At 38.2% G+C, this 14,210-nt stretch overlaps 1 protein-coding gene across 6 annotated transcripts in view; it reads left to right on the forward strand.

Annotated features, from left to right (window-relative positions):
• Positions 1-14,210, forward strand: part of LOC140075677 (sodium channel protein type 2 subunit alpha-like) — a 114,804-nt gene that overhangs the window by 79,326 nt on the left and 21,268 nt on the right. For all 6 annotated transcript variants that reach the window (XM_072121842.1, XM_072121839.1, XM_072121840.1 and 3 more), the window contains exons 18-20: positions 4,944-5,067; positions 7,445-7,599; positions 9,294-9,467. In XM_072121842.1, the coding sequence (XP_071977943.1) occupies positions 4,944-5,067; positions 7,445-7,599; positions 9,294-9,467 (453 nt within the window). The remainder of the gene's footprint in view (positions 1-4,943; positions 5,068-7,444; positions 7,600-9,293; positions 9,468-14,210) is intronic.

Genomic DNA, 14,210 nt, shown 5'->3' on the forward strand with positions numbered 1-14,210 from the left:
CGCTCTGCCAAGTGAATATAAAATCCTCTGAGCACATTTTCTGAGCTGTTTTAATACTTTAGTATTATAAGGTGATTACTGTCTGTCTTGCAGAATTGGCTGTAGGATAACTATTGCTATTTTGCTATAATCCAATTATACTGTTTTTGTTTTTTAAAATTTTTTTCTTTTTGCATATGTTGTGGAGAGAAGATCAGAGGATCTGTCACCAGGTAGACTGGATGATTCCCTTATAGTTATTTAGAATTATGAATTATGATTCATATCATATCCTTCGAGAACAATGCCTTGGAAATTTAAGGGAATGGGTAACATAATTATTAGGCAGCCATCTTGCCTGAGGTGCCCTTTTTTAATCAGATGTTCAGTTATAAAACCATATGATTATAGGATTAATACCAAAAAGAAAAAGAAACGGAGTTGCAACGTTCATTAAAATCATTACATATAAATCTTTATTTTTTAACACAAGACAACACAGAATTGTACTGTCATTCAAAATAATGTAATTAATATTTTTTGTGCAAAGGAAATCCAATACAAAAGGTCCAGTGAGACAAAAAACCTCATGACCACATACCGGGGTACATTATTGAATTCTATAATAAGTGCATCAATGAAACGTAACAGACAAATGTCCTACCCATTGTATGTCGTCTGTGGCTGCCTCCTGGACTCCCCAACGCGCGTTTCGCCCACGCTTCCTCAGCCCAGGAGTTCCCAGGACATGCCATCAAAAATTACATACTGTCATTGAAAAATGAAATCTGTTAAGCAGAAAACAAGCCCTCATACAGCTCTTTACAAGGAGAAATAAAAATTGTTATAGATATTTGAATGTGGAGAGTAAAAAATGAAAATGCTAACTCGAAAAATGGCCTGGTTGTTAAGGGGTTAATAGATCATCAAGGTTATAAATGATACATCCACAGGGCAGAATACTGATGTCAATAAATTGTCAGACTGATAATAAAATTGATTAAAATAGATTGAATAATTTGTTCATCTTCCACCAATTTACCACAAAATTAGAAAGCAGACCCTGTTTTATGGATAGCCCTGGCATTTACAGATGATTGGAAAGCCTGATCCATTACTTGTTTTCTGTGGTGGACCCTGTATTATATGCCTGCAGCTATACTATATGTGAAGATAATGGGGCAGATTTACTTACCCGGTCCATTCGCGATCCAGCGTCGCGTTCTCTGCGCTGCATTCGGGTCCGGCCGGGATTTATTAAGGTAGTTCCTGCTGCGCTGAAAAGCATCCTAACGCGCTGGAGTTCACCGGCTCGGGATGAGTGAAGGTAAGTGCAAGCTTCGCGACAGATTTTTTTTTTAAATGCGGCGTTTTTTCCGAATCCATTGGGTTTTCGTTCGGCCATGCCCCCCAATTTCCGTCGCGTGCACGCCGGCACTGGTGCGCCAATATTCGATCGTGTGCGCCAAAATCTCGGGGCAATTCAGGGGAAGTCGGCGCAAATCGGAAATATTCGGGTAACACGTCGGGAAAACGCGAATCGGGCCCTTAGTAAATAACCCCCAATGTGATAACGAATGAGAAGTGATCTCCACAGAACAGGCAGTGAATGCCAACTGTGAGATTTCAAGATTAATTGGAAGGCCATAGAAAATTACAAATGCAATTTTTTTAAACATTATTGAACATTAGTTTTTTAATCCCTTCCTTCCAAAGAGGTACAGGAGCTTGTTTTCTTCTGGACAAATTGTACTTTTTAGTGGCACCATTTAATACTGGCAAGCTGGAAACCAAATGAGGTGGAATAAAATAAAAAACGCATTTGCAGCACTTTAATGTCAGCGATTTTTTTATGCTTTTCACTTCGTCACATCTCCCTTTTATTCTTTGGGTTGGTATATTCAGAGATTTATATGGCTTTTTTATCATGCTTAATTAGATCAACTTTTAGAGGCCACTCCGTGCTGCAGATTCACACATTGTTACACTGTGCAGGTAGCACTTCTCCCTCCCACAGTGTGTTGAAACGTCCTCTCCTGCAGTTAGATTTAAATTAGAAGAGGAAGGGGGAGGTGCTAAGGAAGCAGAGGAGCAGGGAAAGGGAGGCAGTCTAACAGCTGTTAAGCTGCAGCATGGAGGAGCTCTGTTAACACCCCCAAGAGCCCTTCAGACTCATTAACATTATTGTAGTAGTTGATTTAAGAAGGAAGGAGGCAATGGAGAACAAATATGAGACGATTACCAGAGGTGCCTTGGTCTGTGAGCCACGTTTATTATGCTGGATTTTGGTAGTGGATTTCCTGTAACTTCCAGCATCGGACATGGCAGCTAAAGGCAAGTTTCAGTTGTATAATACAACTCATACCCATCATGCATGGAGAGAGCTTTTCACATACAACGCCTACATCAGCACTATATTATATTCCACTGTGGTGCGCGTAGGGGTTAAATAACTTTATGCACTTCTTTTGGGTATGGTTTGGAATAAACTGGGATTTGGTTACAATTACCTCTCTGTTTTATGTTTTACTACAATTAAAAAAAAAATTTGGGTATAGGTGCACCTCAAGACTTCTCTTTCTGTAAAGCTCCTCCAAGGCTACAGTCAGTATTTTAGGTGGAGAGGTCTTTGTTCTTTCCTATGGTCACTATGAACCAAATGCAATTGCATTAAATTACCTTCTTATAAAATTACCCTGTCACATGTATTGAGTTATGACAGTACATTATACTTCTAAAAGTAAAAACCCTTTAATGGGTCTGAGAGTGAATTAAACAATAACTCAGATCATAGTAGATTTGGTCGGATTGTGGCATAGATCCATCAATTACAATGTGTACACCAGAAAGTATATAGGCTTTCTGTAATGTAATTTATAGGGACATTCTGCCACAATGTCACACATCAATGAGAGACATTTCCAAAACATAAAGGTCTATAAGTAGCTATAATTTACACTTTTGTGAACAAATTGATATTGATAGTTTAAAGTAAATATACCATCATGATAAACCATAGACCCAGGCACTGTGACTGTGAGACTCTTCTTATATTTGTTATCCATGGCCTCCTTCCTTCTAAAGTCAACTTTTAAAATTATGGCAATGAGCCGGAAGTACTCTGGGGGGTGTTTTCAGAGCCCCTTCGTGCTGTAGTTTCACAGACTGTTACACTGTGCAGGAGCACATCCTCCTCCCAATGTATGAGATTACAGGAGAAAGTGACAAGGGGGCAGGGGGAAGGGTGATGTGCACAGCGTAACAGCTTGGGAAGTTACAGTACAGATGGCCTCTGGTAACAGCCCCTAGAACCACCTGGCCAATTAGCATAATTTTAAAAGTTGATTTTAGCCAGGTATAATGCATATAATAAGATAACCACAGTCACAATGCCTCGATCAATGAGTGTCTTTGGTTTATCATGATGGATTTTGATGGCTGATTTTCTTTAAGTGTTTTACTTAGAAGAGTTAGATTTATAATTAAGACCAATTATTGTCACCTTTATTAATATAAAAAAATAACAGCTAGACTTAGTATTTCTTCAACCTTTGTTTTATATTACACATTTACATGGGCAAAAAAAACCCACTGGAATCTTAAAAAAATTAGGACATCATCTTAAATAAGTAAATCACTGATCTCTGAACAGTTTGAGAACGGAAGATGCTGCAGCTGTATTCCAGAATTAGAACGCTCGAGCCTTTCAATACAGCAGAGTCATCTAAAAATAAGGAATTATCGGTAGTGATACATAAAATTCCCTTCATTGCACATGGAAAAAAAATAAAAACATTCTATGATGAGTTGCCAATTCTTATGAATAGAAGCCCAAGTCTACAGCTGTTGTTCATGAGCCCATAATCACCCTTATATGTACTGTAGATCCTGACTGGCTGAAATAGTGACAAGTAAATGAGTATCATATTTTTCGCACTATAAGGCGCACCGGATTATAAGGCACACCATCAATAAATGCCTGCTAAAGCATCTAGGTTCATATATAAGGCACACCGGATTATAAGGTGCACCTGATTATAAGGATGAATGACCAGCAGGTGGCAGACCTGTGCACAGTTCAAGGCAGCTTTTGTCTGTATGTGGGGTTCATATATAAGAACAGTATATACAGTATATTTGTACATTTGTTTATTTCATTGTGTATATTTGTGAATATATATGAGCAAGGTCAATTAGAGCTCCACACAAATGATAACATGAAAGAAAATATGTGGTTGTATAGTAACTTTAGATGACTATAGATGTAAGATGCATATTATCCTATTATCCATGGAATCATGCATCTTTTGTGAAACATGGCCTTTTTATTCTCCCCGATAGCATTTGTTTAAGGAGAGAAGGCTAACCAGACCTCCTTTTTCAAGCCACTCCCTAAATGGAAATGTGAAAAACCAGCCACACCCCTTTTTTGGGATGTAACTGGTTAATAAAATGCCCAATCACCTGTTCAATTTCTTAGACTGTGACAAATGTAGGAGCCTTCTGCCCAACCTACGATTTTCCTGCATTCCTGATATTTGGAATGTCTCCTTTTCTGGGGTAGTATCAAAGAGGGATACAAGGAAAGAGGGTGCTCCATGGAATGCCATTTGTCAACACTTGGCATGGAAACAGACTCCATGGTCCTTTGAAATACCCAGGGTGGAAACAATTTTTTCTGTTGCAGTATATTATGGATACTGCTCATCTATTACATTGTGCCACAAGCAGACTGTAATAGATTCTGCTGATTGACAGGACTTGGAGCCTCTGAGAGGCTCCCGGGAGTCATAGCGACTGATCAGTGTCCCAGTTTATCTTACAGGTTAAAAAAATGATCACTATGCCATGGTGGCCCGAGGCTAGAGTTGCAAGTTAAGAAACATTATTCAAGATGGCAGCCAAGAGCAAGTTGATGAAATTTAAGAGTCGTTTGAAACATCTGATATTCCCTTATCTTGCAGAAGCTTACCCTATCAAGCTCCTCAGAAGGCAGCACTGTTGACATAAGACCAGCGGGAGAAGGAGAACCCGTCGCCTTAGTAGAAGAAGAGGAAATCATGGAACCAGAAGCCTGCTTTACGGAAGGTATTTTCCCAAGCTGTGACAATATTGTTCTCCACGCTTTGACTTTTGTCGTTTTCTATGGATTCTCGGAGTACAAAACATTAATCTTTCAATAAGCTATTTACCGTTTCTATAGGTTTAATAAAGAACTATAATAATCGCCCCACATGTGTTTAATACTTTGAAAACAGTCACAAAATCACTAAATACTGCAGAGGAAATTCTAAAGATGTAAAATAAGGACTTGAATTAACAGTTTGTGTTATTTTCTATTTTTTTTTTATTGTAGAACAGCCTATAGTAAATTTTATAAGATAGGATCAAAATCACATGATATCTTATAATAATGATATTATGATTTATTTTATCGTATCCCACAAATCCGATCCTGCATTAAAGAGGTTGGCCTACGTAGATGACATGCCTCCAGCATGTTATGCCGTCGTAAACAGAGGCCAGAAGCCAATGCTGCCACTCCCCTAAAAGTGAATGGGTTTGGTCCAGTACTTAGAGAACACAGGGAAAACTTGTTCCAATTCTTTGCTTTCGGTCTATGACAGGCTGATAGTTTTTCGAATATAATCATATATCAATGGTCTCTACATGAAACCAGTTAAAAATAAAAAATTACAACCCCCCCCACCCTCACACCAATAATAAATGGGGCACATTATTTAGGGTTTGTGCACCAGTATTCTAATGTACAAGCACTGAAATAGGCGCAGTCCCTGGCATACTGTCAGGAATTGCATCTATTTCCTCCCTTAGGCCACCTCTATGCCAAATGGGCGTGAAGGGGTGCAAAGTAGGACACAGTGTTCAGACACAGGCAATGGTGCTATTGTATGCCAGGCTAGTGCCACTGGTACAGTGCAATGCTGTCACCAGGCAGATTTAGCAGGAGGTTGGATGCGGCAGGTGCTAAGGGGTGGGGGCACCATCATGGTGCAATGTGAACCAGCATATGATAAATGTACCCCTGTGCTTTGTATTAGTTTTCCCATGTTCTCATTGAGGAAGGAGAATACATCCCTATAATTAAAATACTTAGTTTTATTGCTGTGTGTAAAGCATTGAATACACTTATTTTCATCTCCTGTATTATTAATGCTTAGGATGCACAGTACAATATTAGACAAATTACTGATAAATTATATAATGGAACTGGGTAAATGAACTATTACTTACAGACATAATTTGTCCTGTTGATTCCATTATTAGTAGCTAGCTTGCCAGATTCATCATAAATTAATTTGATAAATTTATAGATAATATAGATATGAGATAGATGTAAAAAAATATAACTGATAGATAGAATATATATAATAAGATAACGGAGGAGATGCAAACCCTTTGCTTTTTACCATTTGCACCTTTATTGGGCCACATTTATCAAAAACATTTATCAAAAACAGGGCAGTATGTACTTTGTACTGGCGGGAAGTTCTTCATGAATCTGGCGTCCCCTGCACTGCTCCGGCAGAAATTTTTTTGGGTGCACTGTGCTCATGCTGTAGGATTCTGGTGCAGTTCGGACAGAATTGTGACACACAGTCCATCTAAGCAGTAACCGCCCCTTTTGGTAAACATTTTCTGTCTTATCGGACACAGTATAGCAGCGACACAAAACTGGCGCCGACACTTTATAACTACATGTGCAAGCACATTATTTCTAGTGCAAAATCGGAGAGAAAACTAGCACACACACTTTAATAATTGTGGGGCCATTATGATTTTTTTCAGAGCTTTTTCGGAGCTTTTTAAATTCGGAAAATAGTAGATGTATGGATAGAAGAAAATATATATATACGGATGAATAGATAAATAGATAGATAGATATTTTATGGAACTCTCAAATTATGCTTTTTCTTCTCTTTTTATGGTTATACTGCATTAAAGATTATATTATTAATATACCTTTGAGAGATCAAGTTATGCGCCATGGGAGTGGCTACTATTGGATTTCCGGCTGAATATCGTTGGGGCATTGTGACAACACATCTATAGTCCCTCATGGACCCACAATTGGTGCCAGGGACATTATCTCTAAGCCATTGGCTATATGCCTGCACTCTTTATGGGGGTGAACCCCAATTATACACTGCCCACACTGCCTTTGTTTTTGCAAAGCCCTCCGCTGTGCCATTGATCTACTCATATACATTCCCTTCTCTGCCATAGTACACACAGATGGCTGGTGCGGTGTCCGGGACGCTCTGGATGTCAGTGTATGTTTACACATGACGTAGGTGGTTCCCTAGACAACGCGGCACGGCCCCTATGTTGTGAAATAGAGAGTGCGGACTGTGGATAAATAAATAACTCAAATACTTTAGCAATAAATGTTGTTACAGATAAAAGCACAGATGAATATGTAGCTTGTTTCTTGTGATTTCAGGGTGTATACGCAAGTTCCCATGTTGTGATGTCAGTACCTTAGAAGGGAGGGGAAAGCAATGGTGGAACCTCAGGAAAACATGCTTCCGGATTGTAGAACACAACTGGTTTGAAACTTTCATTATCTTCATGATTCTACTCAGCAGCGGAGCTCTGGTAAGTATCCAACCTGTGGCTGATTTTATTGCTTTAATTATCTCCATCCTGTAGCTAAAGAAAGAGCGCTTCAGTCCACAGATTGATGTTCCGCAGCCCAACTATATTAAAGTTAATGGTTTCCGAGTAGGGATGAGCAGACCCAAACATAGCAGGGACTTGAAAATTGTGGGCGCATCGGCATCGACTTTTGCTTCCCGATGACGTCACAAGGAGCGAAAATGGTAGCACATATGTGCCACCGGCATTCGATTGGTGCAGGCAATGATCACAGGTGTTACTGGTGGGGGTGAACATACAGCTTTGGGTACCCAAACCTGAACTGAACTGTCAAGTTAGTAACTCATCGTCACCTGTCCGATCATTCCTAGTTCCAAGCTAAAATATTGCATAACTTGCAGATATAAGTGTAACTGTTTTAAGAAGACGGCAGACTTTTTTTTTCTAATATTGTTGGATTTTTTCTCCTCATTGAGCTTTTCTATTTGCATCATACATTTAAACATGTGGCACTGGGCAAATTTTCAAGCACTGGTTATGCAGGGTTAGATATGGCACTCTGTGGACCCAAAGCATTGTTAAGCCCTTGCTCTTCCACAGTTTTTAATTGTTTGATATTGTTTAACGCATCTGTAGGAGTTGCGGTTTGGCATTTTGCGTCTACCTGATTTCCCAAACTGATGGTTGATTAACTTCTGAGAACCTGCATCCCAACTCCCCCTCCCCCAATCCTTGAGGCCAAATGCATTTGCTGAAGATGCATAATGGGAAAATCCTTTGCTAGATATCTTTCCTCCACAATTTGCTGTTACCTGCTGTAGATGGAGCTGCACTTGAATTATTTGAGAGCTTATCTCTGCAAAGACAGAGATAGAACACCAGACAGTCTTTTGAAATACATACAGTTCCTGACTTAAGACCACCGGACTTACAGACAGACCTCTCTGATCACTGTGACCTCTGGTGAAGCTCTCTGGATGCTTTACTTTAGTCCCAGGTTGTAAAGATCATATGTACGGTGTCTATAATGAAGGTTTATTGTCAATCCTTGTTCCCATGACATGTGAAAATCCAAAGGTCAAAGGGCCGAAAATGTTTATTTTATCTGGAACTACAATTACAAACTTACATACAAATTTAACTTAAGAACAAACTAAAAGAACCTATCTTGTACGTAACCTGGGGACTGCATGTTCTTAGATCCAGAAACAGTCTAGCTCAGCGTAAACCTTTCCTGAAGCTCCAGACCTCCTGCCTCATGACATCTTAGGAGACATTGAACACTTGGAGAGGGGCAGATGGTACCGGACAGCAAGAGGTGTGGCAGAGCTGTGCTATAGAATTTTCGTTAACATACTGGAAGCACAAATTCTGGGATTTGCATATGGTTACAAAGTTGTTATTCTGGTTAATGCTAAAACCATCTCACAGTATGATGTCATGATCATACAATACAGGGTAGGAAATACTAAGGTATGGTCACTTGGCAAATTTTGGCAAAGATTTGTCACCAGTTACATAGAAAATATATGTCATGGCCTGTACAGCTTAAAGCAAGGACAAGTAGAAATGGTGGAGATTTACATTTAAGTAAAATTTGAAAATGTTTTATTTTTGTAGGGAGTTTCACAAATTTTTGTTTTTCATGTAAAATGTAGATTTGTAACTTTACTGAACTAAATAAAATTTTTTAGGCTTTTGAAGATATTTACATTGAGCAGCGGAAAACCATAAAGACCATGCTGGAATATGCAGATAAAGTCTTCACATACATCTTTATTCTTGAGATGCTCCTGAAATGGGTGGCCTATGGATTTGCCAAATATTTCACTAATGCCTGGTGCTGGCTGGACTTCCTGATTGTTGATGTAGGTATCCATTTTACATTGTTACGCTAAATACCTTTCTGTTGTGATTTAAGTAATAAAAAAAACAAGGTTAATGCATGAAATATTTCTTAAAGTAAGATTAATGCCATATGGGAATAGATCTGCATCCATAAAAACATTGTAATTTGGTACTTTATTTCATTATTCCTCTGAACTTTTTCAGATTTTTTTGGTTTGACTTGTTAAGATATATTTATGCTACCTATCTTTAATATGAGATTATTTTATTGCTTATTGTTGATGATATATATTTATAACACAATTTGTTAATTCAGTGATGAAAGTTTACATGTGATATTTTTGCTTATGCAGGGCTTATATTCATCATGACAACCTCATGTACTAAACAATCATTCATTTACAAATGTTGCAGTTTTTTTTGCTATGTTTTTTATTTGCTCTGAGATCAGCCCACCAGTAGTAAAGCAGTACAATGTTATTTTGCATATGACATATAACAAATAGATAATATATGACTTCAATTATGAAATGCAAAGTGTTTTGTTAAAGAAATAACCATGTACAGGCCATCCTGTAATTAACTATGTACAGGGGGATGTAGACTAATAAGTGGAATAGAGAGGCAGCAATGCTTCACTGTTTTACCCCTTTCTCTGCACTACCTCACACAGGGACATCCATATGGACATGAATGATCCTTGTCCTACATCCCAGCCATGTTTATTCAAGTAATATATGCCTGACACCGCCTTGCGAATTTGTATGTTGATGTTTTGGGTACTGCAAATAAAGTTAGAACTAGTGGGATGGGCATCAATGTAAAACCCCATTAATATGTACCAAATTGTAAAATTATGAAATTTTCAAAAATATCTACTCCTTTAAGTGGTCCCTCTGGTTACAATATTATTTTACTCTTGGACAATCATTTTAAGTTAAAAATATGATAACTGGTTTGGGCTCCAGATAGCAATCTGTCACCAGAGGGCTCTTTTTCACTGGTGACAGTTTCCTATAGAGACTTAACAGTACATAGCAAGCATGCTTTTATGTATTCTGTACACTATTTAGTTTTAGAATTATGCTCCTTTAAACTTTACCTGGCTCCCTGCCAGCTCATGCTTGCAAGACCCGAGGGTTGCACTTTTGAAATGGTAATGGGCGCACCTGCTTCTTTGAATCCACTATAGGCTTGTCCCCCTGCTCTTAAATATTCAGCCCAAACCCCCTCCCACATCCTTACTCTAGTCACCCTCCCATTAATGATGTAGGCTTTGTAATCCCACCTTACTGCTCACTGCGCATGCGTCAACTCGCTACACTGTCTTACTAGGCAGTACAGAGTAACGCAAACTCACCCTGGAGTTTGCCTACCTCCACACTGCATAGTAAAGGAAGCATGTGCAGTGAATGGCAAGCCGCCTTGCTGCTCACTGCCCATGTCGGGATTGCGAAGCCTACGTCATTATTGGGAGGGTGAATAAAGGAAGGATGTGGGAGGGGATTTGGTCTGAATAATAATGAGTGGGGGAACGAGCCTATCGTCGATTAAAACAAGCGCCCATTACCACTTCAAAAGTGCAACCACTGGGACTTCTGAGTACAAGCTGGGAGGGAGCCCGGTAAGGTTAAAAAGTGCATAATTCTAAAACTAAGTAGTGTGTAGTATAGATAAATTGCATGTTTGCTATGTACTGTTGAGTCTATATAGGAATCTGTCACCTGCTCAAAAAAGCCTTATGGTAATGGGTACCCTTTAAGGCCCAGTGTAAATTTACAAATAGTTATCTAAAAGAATTTTATTAGGATGTGACCCCTTGGTATGCACAAGGGGGGATATTTGGCTCTTTTGATTTATTACTATGGGAGTATCAAAAATAGCCGATTGTATAGACATGGCTATTTTCAGTGTTCCCATGGACCTGAATGGGGAGAGTGGCCGCATGCTTGGCAAACTTTTTGTGCAACCTCGGGAAGGAGGTCAGCTGCCCCCTGTTCTCTATATAGGTGTGGGCCTCATAGGTGGTTATGAGATAACCTGCCAATATGTTCTAAATATTAAAGATGAAATTACTTTGCCTTTCTTATCCCTTTCTTATCCACATTAATCTAAAATCTGAATTTCTGAAATAAACTTTTTTCTGTATTTAAATTAGTATTTTGGTGCACTTCGGTGTGAGCATACACATAATGTACCCTTTGTTGTCCAATTTTACTGCCCAGTGTCTCCCACTTAACATTCCCACCATTGCCCTAACTCCTCTGTGAAAGCTAGCAACATGGGTCCTTGTAAGCACACCTATACTGCACGGAAAAATTCCATCTGTTTATAAACAGAAATTAAGATCTCTTTTCATGCAGTCCACATATTTTCTCAAGAAAATCATGCTTATGATCTAGAAGACCTCCTGAACACAGCCACATGTTTTGGGTAATAAATGGGAGAGGGGGCGGATAATGACACTGGAATTTATCTCCTTCATTGCCTCTACGACCTTCCAAATGTCACTCTATAAAAACTTATTTTTCTAAGATATTTTGGTTTCTAAATCTTTGTTTTTCAGAGGCATGAAAAGAAGATGCCTTTATTGACATGGATCTTTTGTGTTTTAGTTCTTCACCATGTGGCATCAATAACATTTTACTTTTATTCTTTGGGTCCGGACCATTACAGCATTGTCAAATATCTATAGATTTTTCTATGTTGTACTACCTTTGCAAAAAAAAAAACATTTATTGTGAAAAATCATTTTTAAAAATCCTTAACTGTTGTTTTTAGTTTACGGATCTACATCTTGACAAGTTCCCTTTTATTACAGGGTTCAAATTCAAGATTGATAGTGTTATAGTACGGGGGATAAGATGTTTCCTTGTTTATTTTTTTAAAACCATTTTTCCTGTCCCAGGAGGAGACTTTAATTATAATTGCTGTTATAATAACCTACAATACCTTTGGCAGATAAATACATTAATGGCCCACAATACCATCACTCACCAATACATAGAGTAGTAGAACTTTCATTAAATGGGTATTCCCATGAAGACAACATTCTTAAATATACTCAGGATAACAAAATAACACATTCTCTAATTAACAGTTATTAACAAAGAATACAGCATTTTACAGATATAATTCCAACCTCTCTTTATTAGTCCTGGTTTTTACAATTTTGGCTCTCCCTGGATATGCTGGTAAATCTTCTGACTATAGTTGGATTCTTCTCATGAATAGCTTCTCTTGTCTACACACTGCTATGTTCTATGCCTCCTGCCCCTTCCCCTATGCATTACAAGACCAGCTCAGACACAGGCACTTCCTGCCAGTAAGCAGCAGTGTGCAGAGACTTACTCTACAAGCTACAGACAGAGAAGGTCTTTATAGCAGAGCTGACTGCTTGTTTTATTGATTAGGTGAGTTAGCAGATCTGAGAGTGCCATTGTGTTTTATATCCATCTCATGGATCTCAACATCTCTCATCTCTGATCTGTCTCATCTCACTTTTTATGCTAGTAGAATGTTCAGAAGCTAAAAACAGTGTAGATAAACCTTGAACCATGAAAATCTAAGCACATTGTCAGCACACAGCATCTCATAGCACAGAAGAATCATGAAGTGTCTGCTTAGAAGGTCCCTGGCCACACTCTGGAATTTAGGAATTTTATAATGACCGTCACTGAGTTATAGAAGCTAAAACAGCAACAAAGCGGGGTAAAATTGTAAGGCAAGAGGGTTAATAAATATCTTTATTGTGTAAACATCACCAGGTCATTCAAATTTGAGAACCCTTTGTCATGGGCAAACCCCTTAAGTGTGGTGGTTACTATCGGCTAGGAAATTTACAAGATTAAATGGCCAGATTGGCTACCGATTTTTGTCATAACAGCAGGTAGGAAATAATGGAATGCCCATGCTGATAAGCTGGATCATCCAAGCAATGTAGACTGTCTGTGGTATTGTAGTGGTATTAAATTGCAGTGGAAAAGAAAAAACTATTGTATACTGAAAATATTGTAACCACTCTATTAGGGGTCATACTCTATGTGGGGGTCAAAGGAAAAACATTTTTGTGCCAAAACTGCATTTCATAATTGATGTATATATGACAAATGACCATGTATAATCTAGTTCATAAGTGTTTTTTTTTTTTAAATATTGTTATTAACAATAAGTTTTGAGGGATTCAAACTCTAAAAAGCAAAACACGAACATGTTTTTCATTCCAAAAGCCAGAAATTCATATTTTAAAATACTTCAGGCATTTCCCCCATTGCATCAACAGTACATGGTAAGTACTGTAACTAATAACACATACTTTTTCATCAAGGCTTATATGAAGAGGACTGAAGGGTAATCAGAAACATTAAGGTTGAGTGCCAGTTGCAAAGGAATCAATGGTGCTAAAAATTTTCAGTAGCGGGTATGTTAATCAGCTGCATTATTGCCCCTATAACATTGTGTGTGCCAAGCAGTGGTCGAATATATATTTAATATTTCACTATGTTAAAAAGACTACTATTTATAACCCATTTAGAAAAGAAATGAATATGATGATATTAATATGAATTATCTTTAGGGTAGAGTATACATGAAGTATGAGTATTTTTGGAAATTTTTTGCATGTAAAATATTAGCTGCACATTCGATCACTGCTTGCAGTATGATTCTAATGAAAGGAACTATGAGAGTGGTGTGATCTGTTTAAAGTGTGGTTTTATTGTGGTGCACTTCATCTTTCTTTTATAATTTTTGCTTTATGATTT

This window comes from Engystomops pustulosus, chromosome 8 (assembly GCF_040894005.1).
Source record: "Engystomops pustulosus chromosome 8, aEngPut4.maternal, whole genome shotgun sequence".
Taxonomy (NCBI): domain Eukaryota; kingdom Metazoa; phylum Chordata; class Amphibia; order Anura; family Leptodactylidae; genus Engystomops; species Engystomops pustulosus.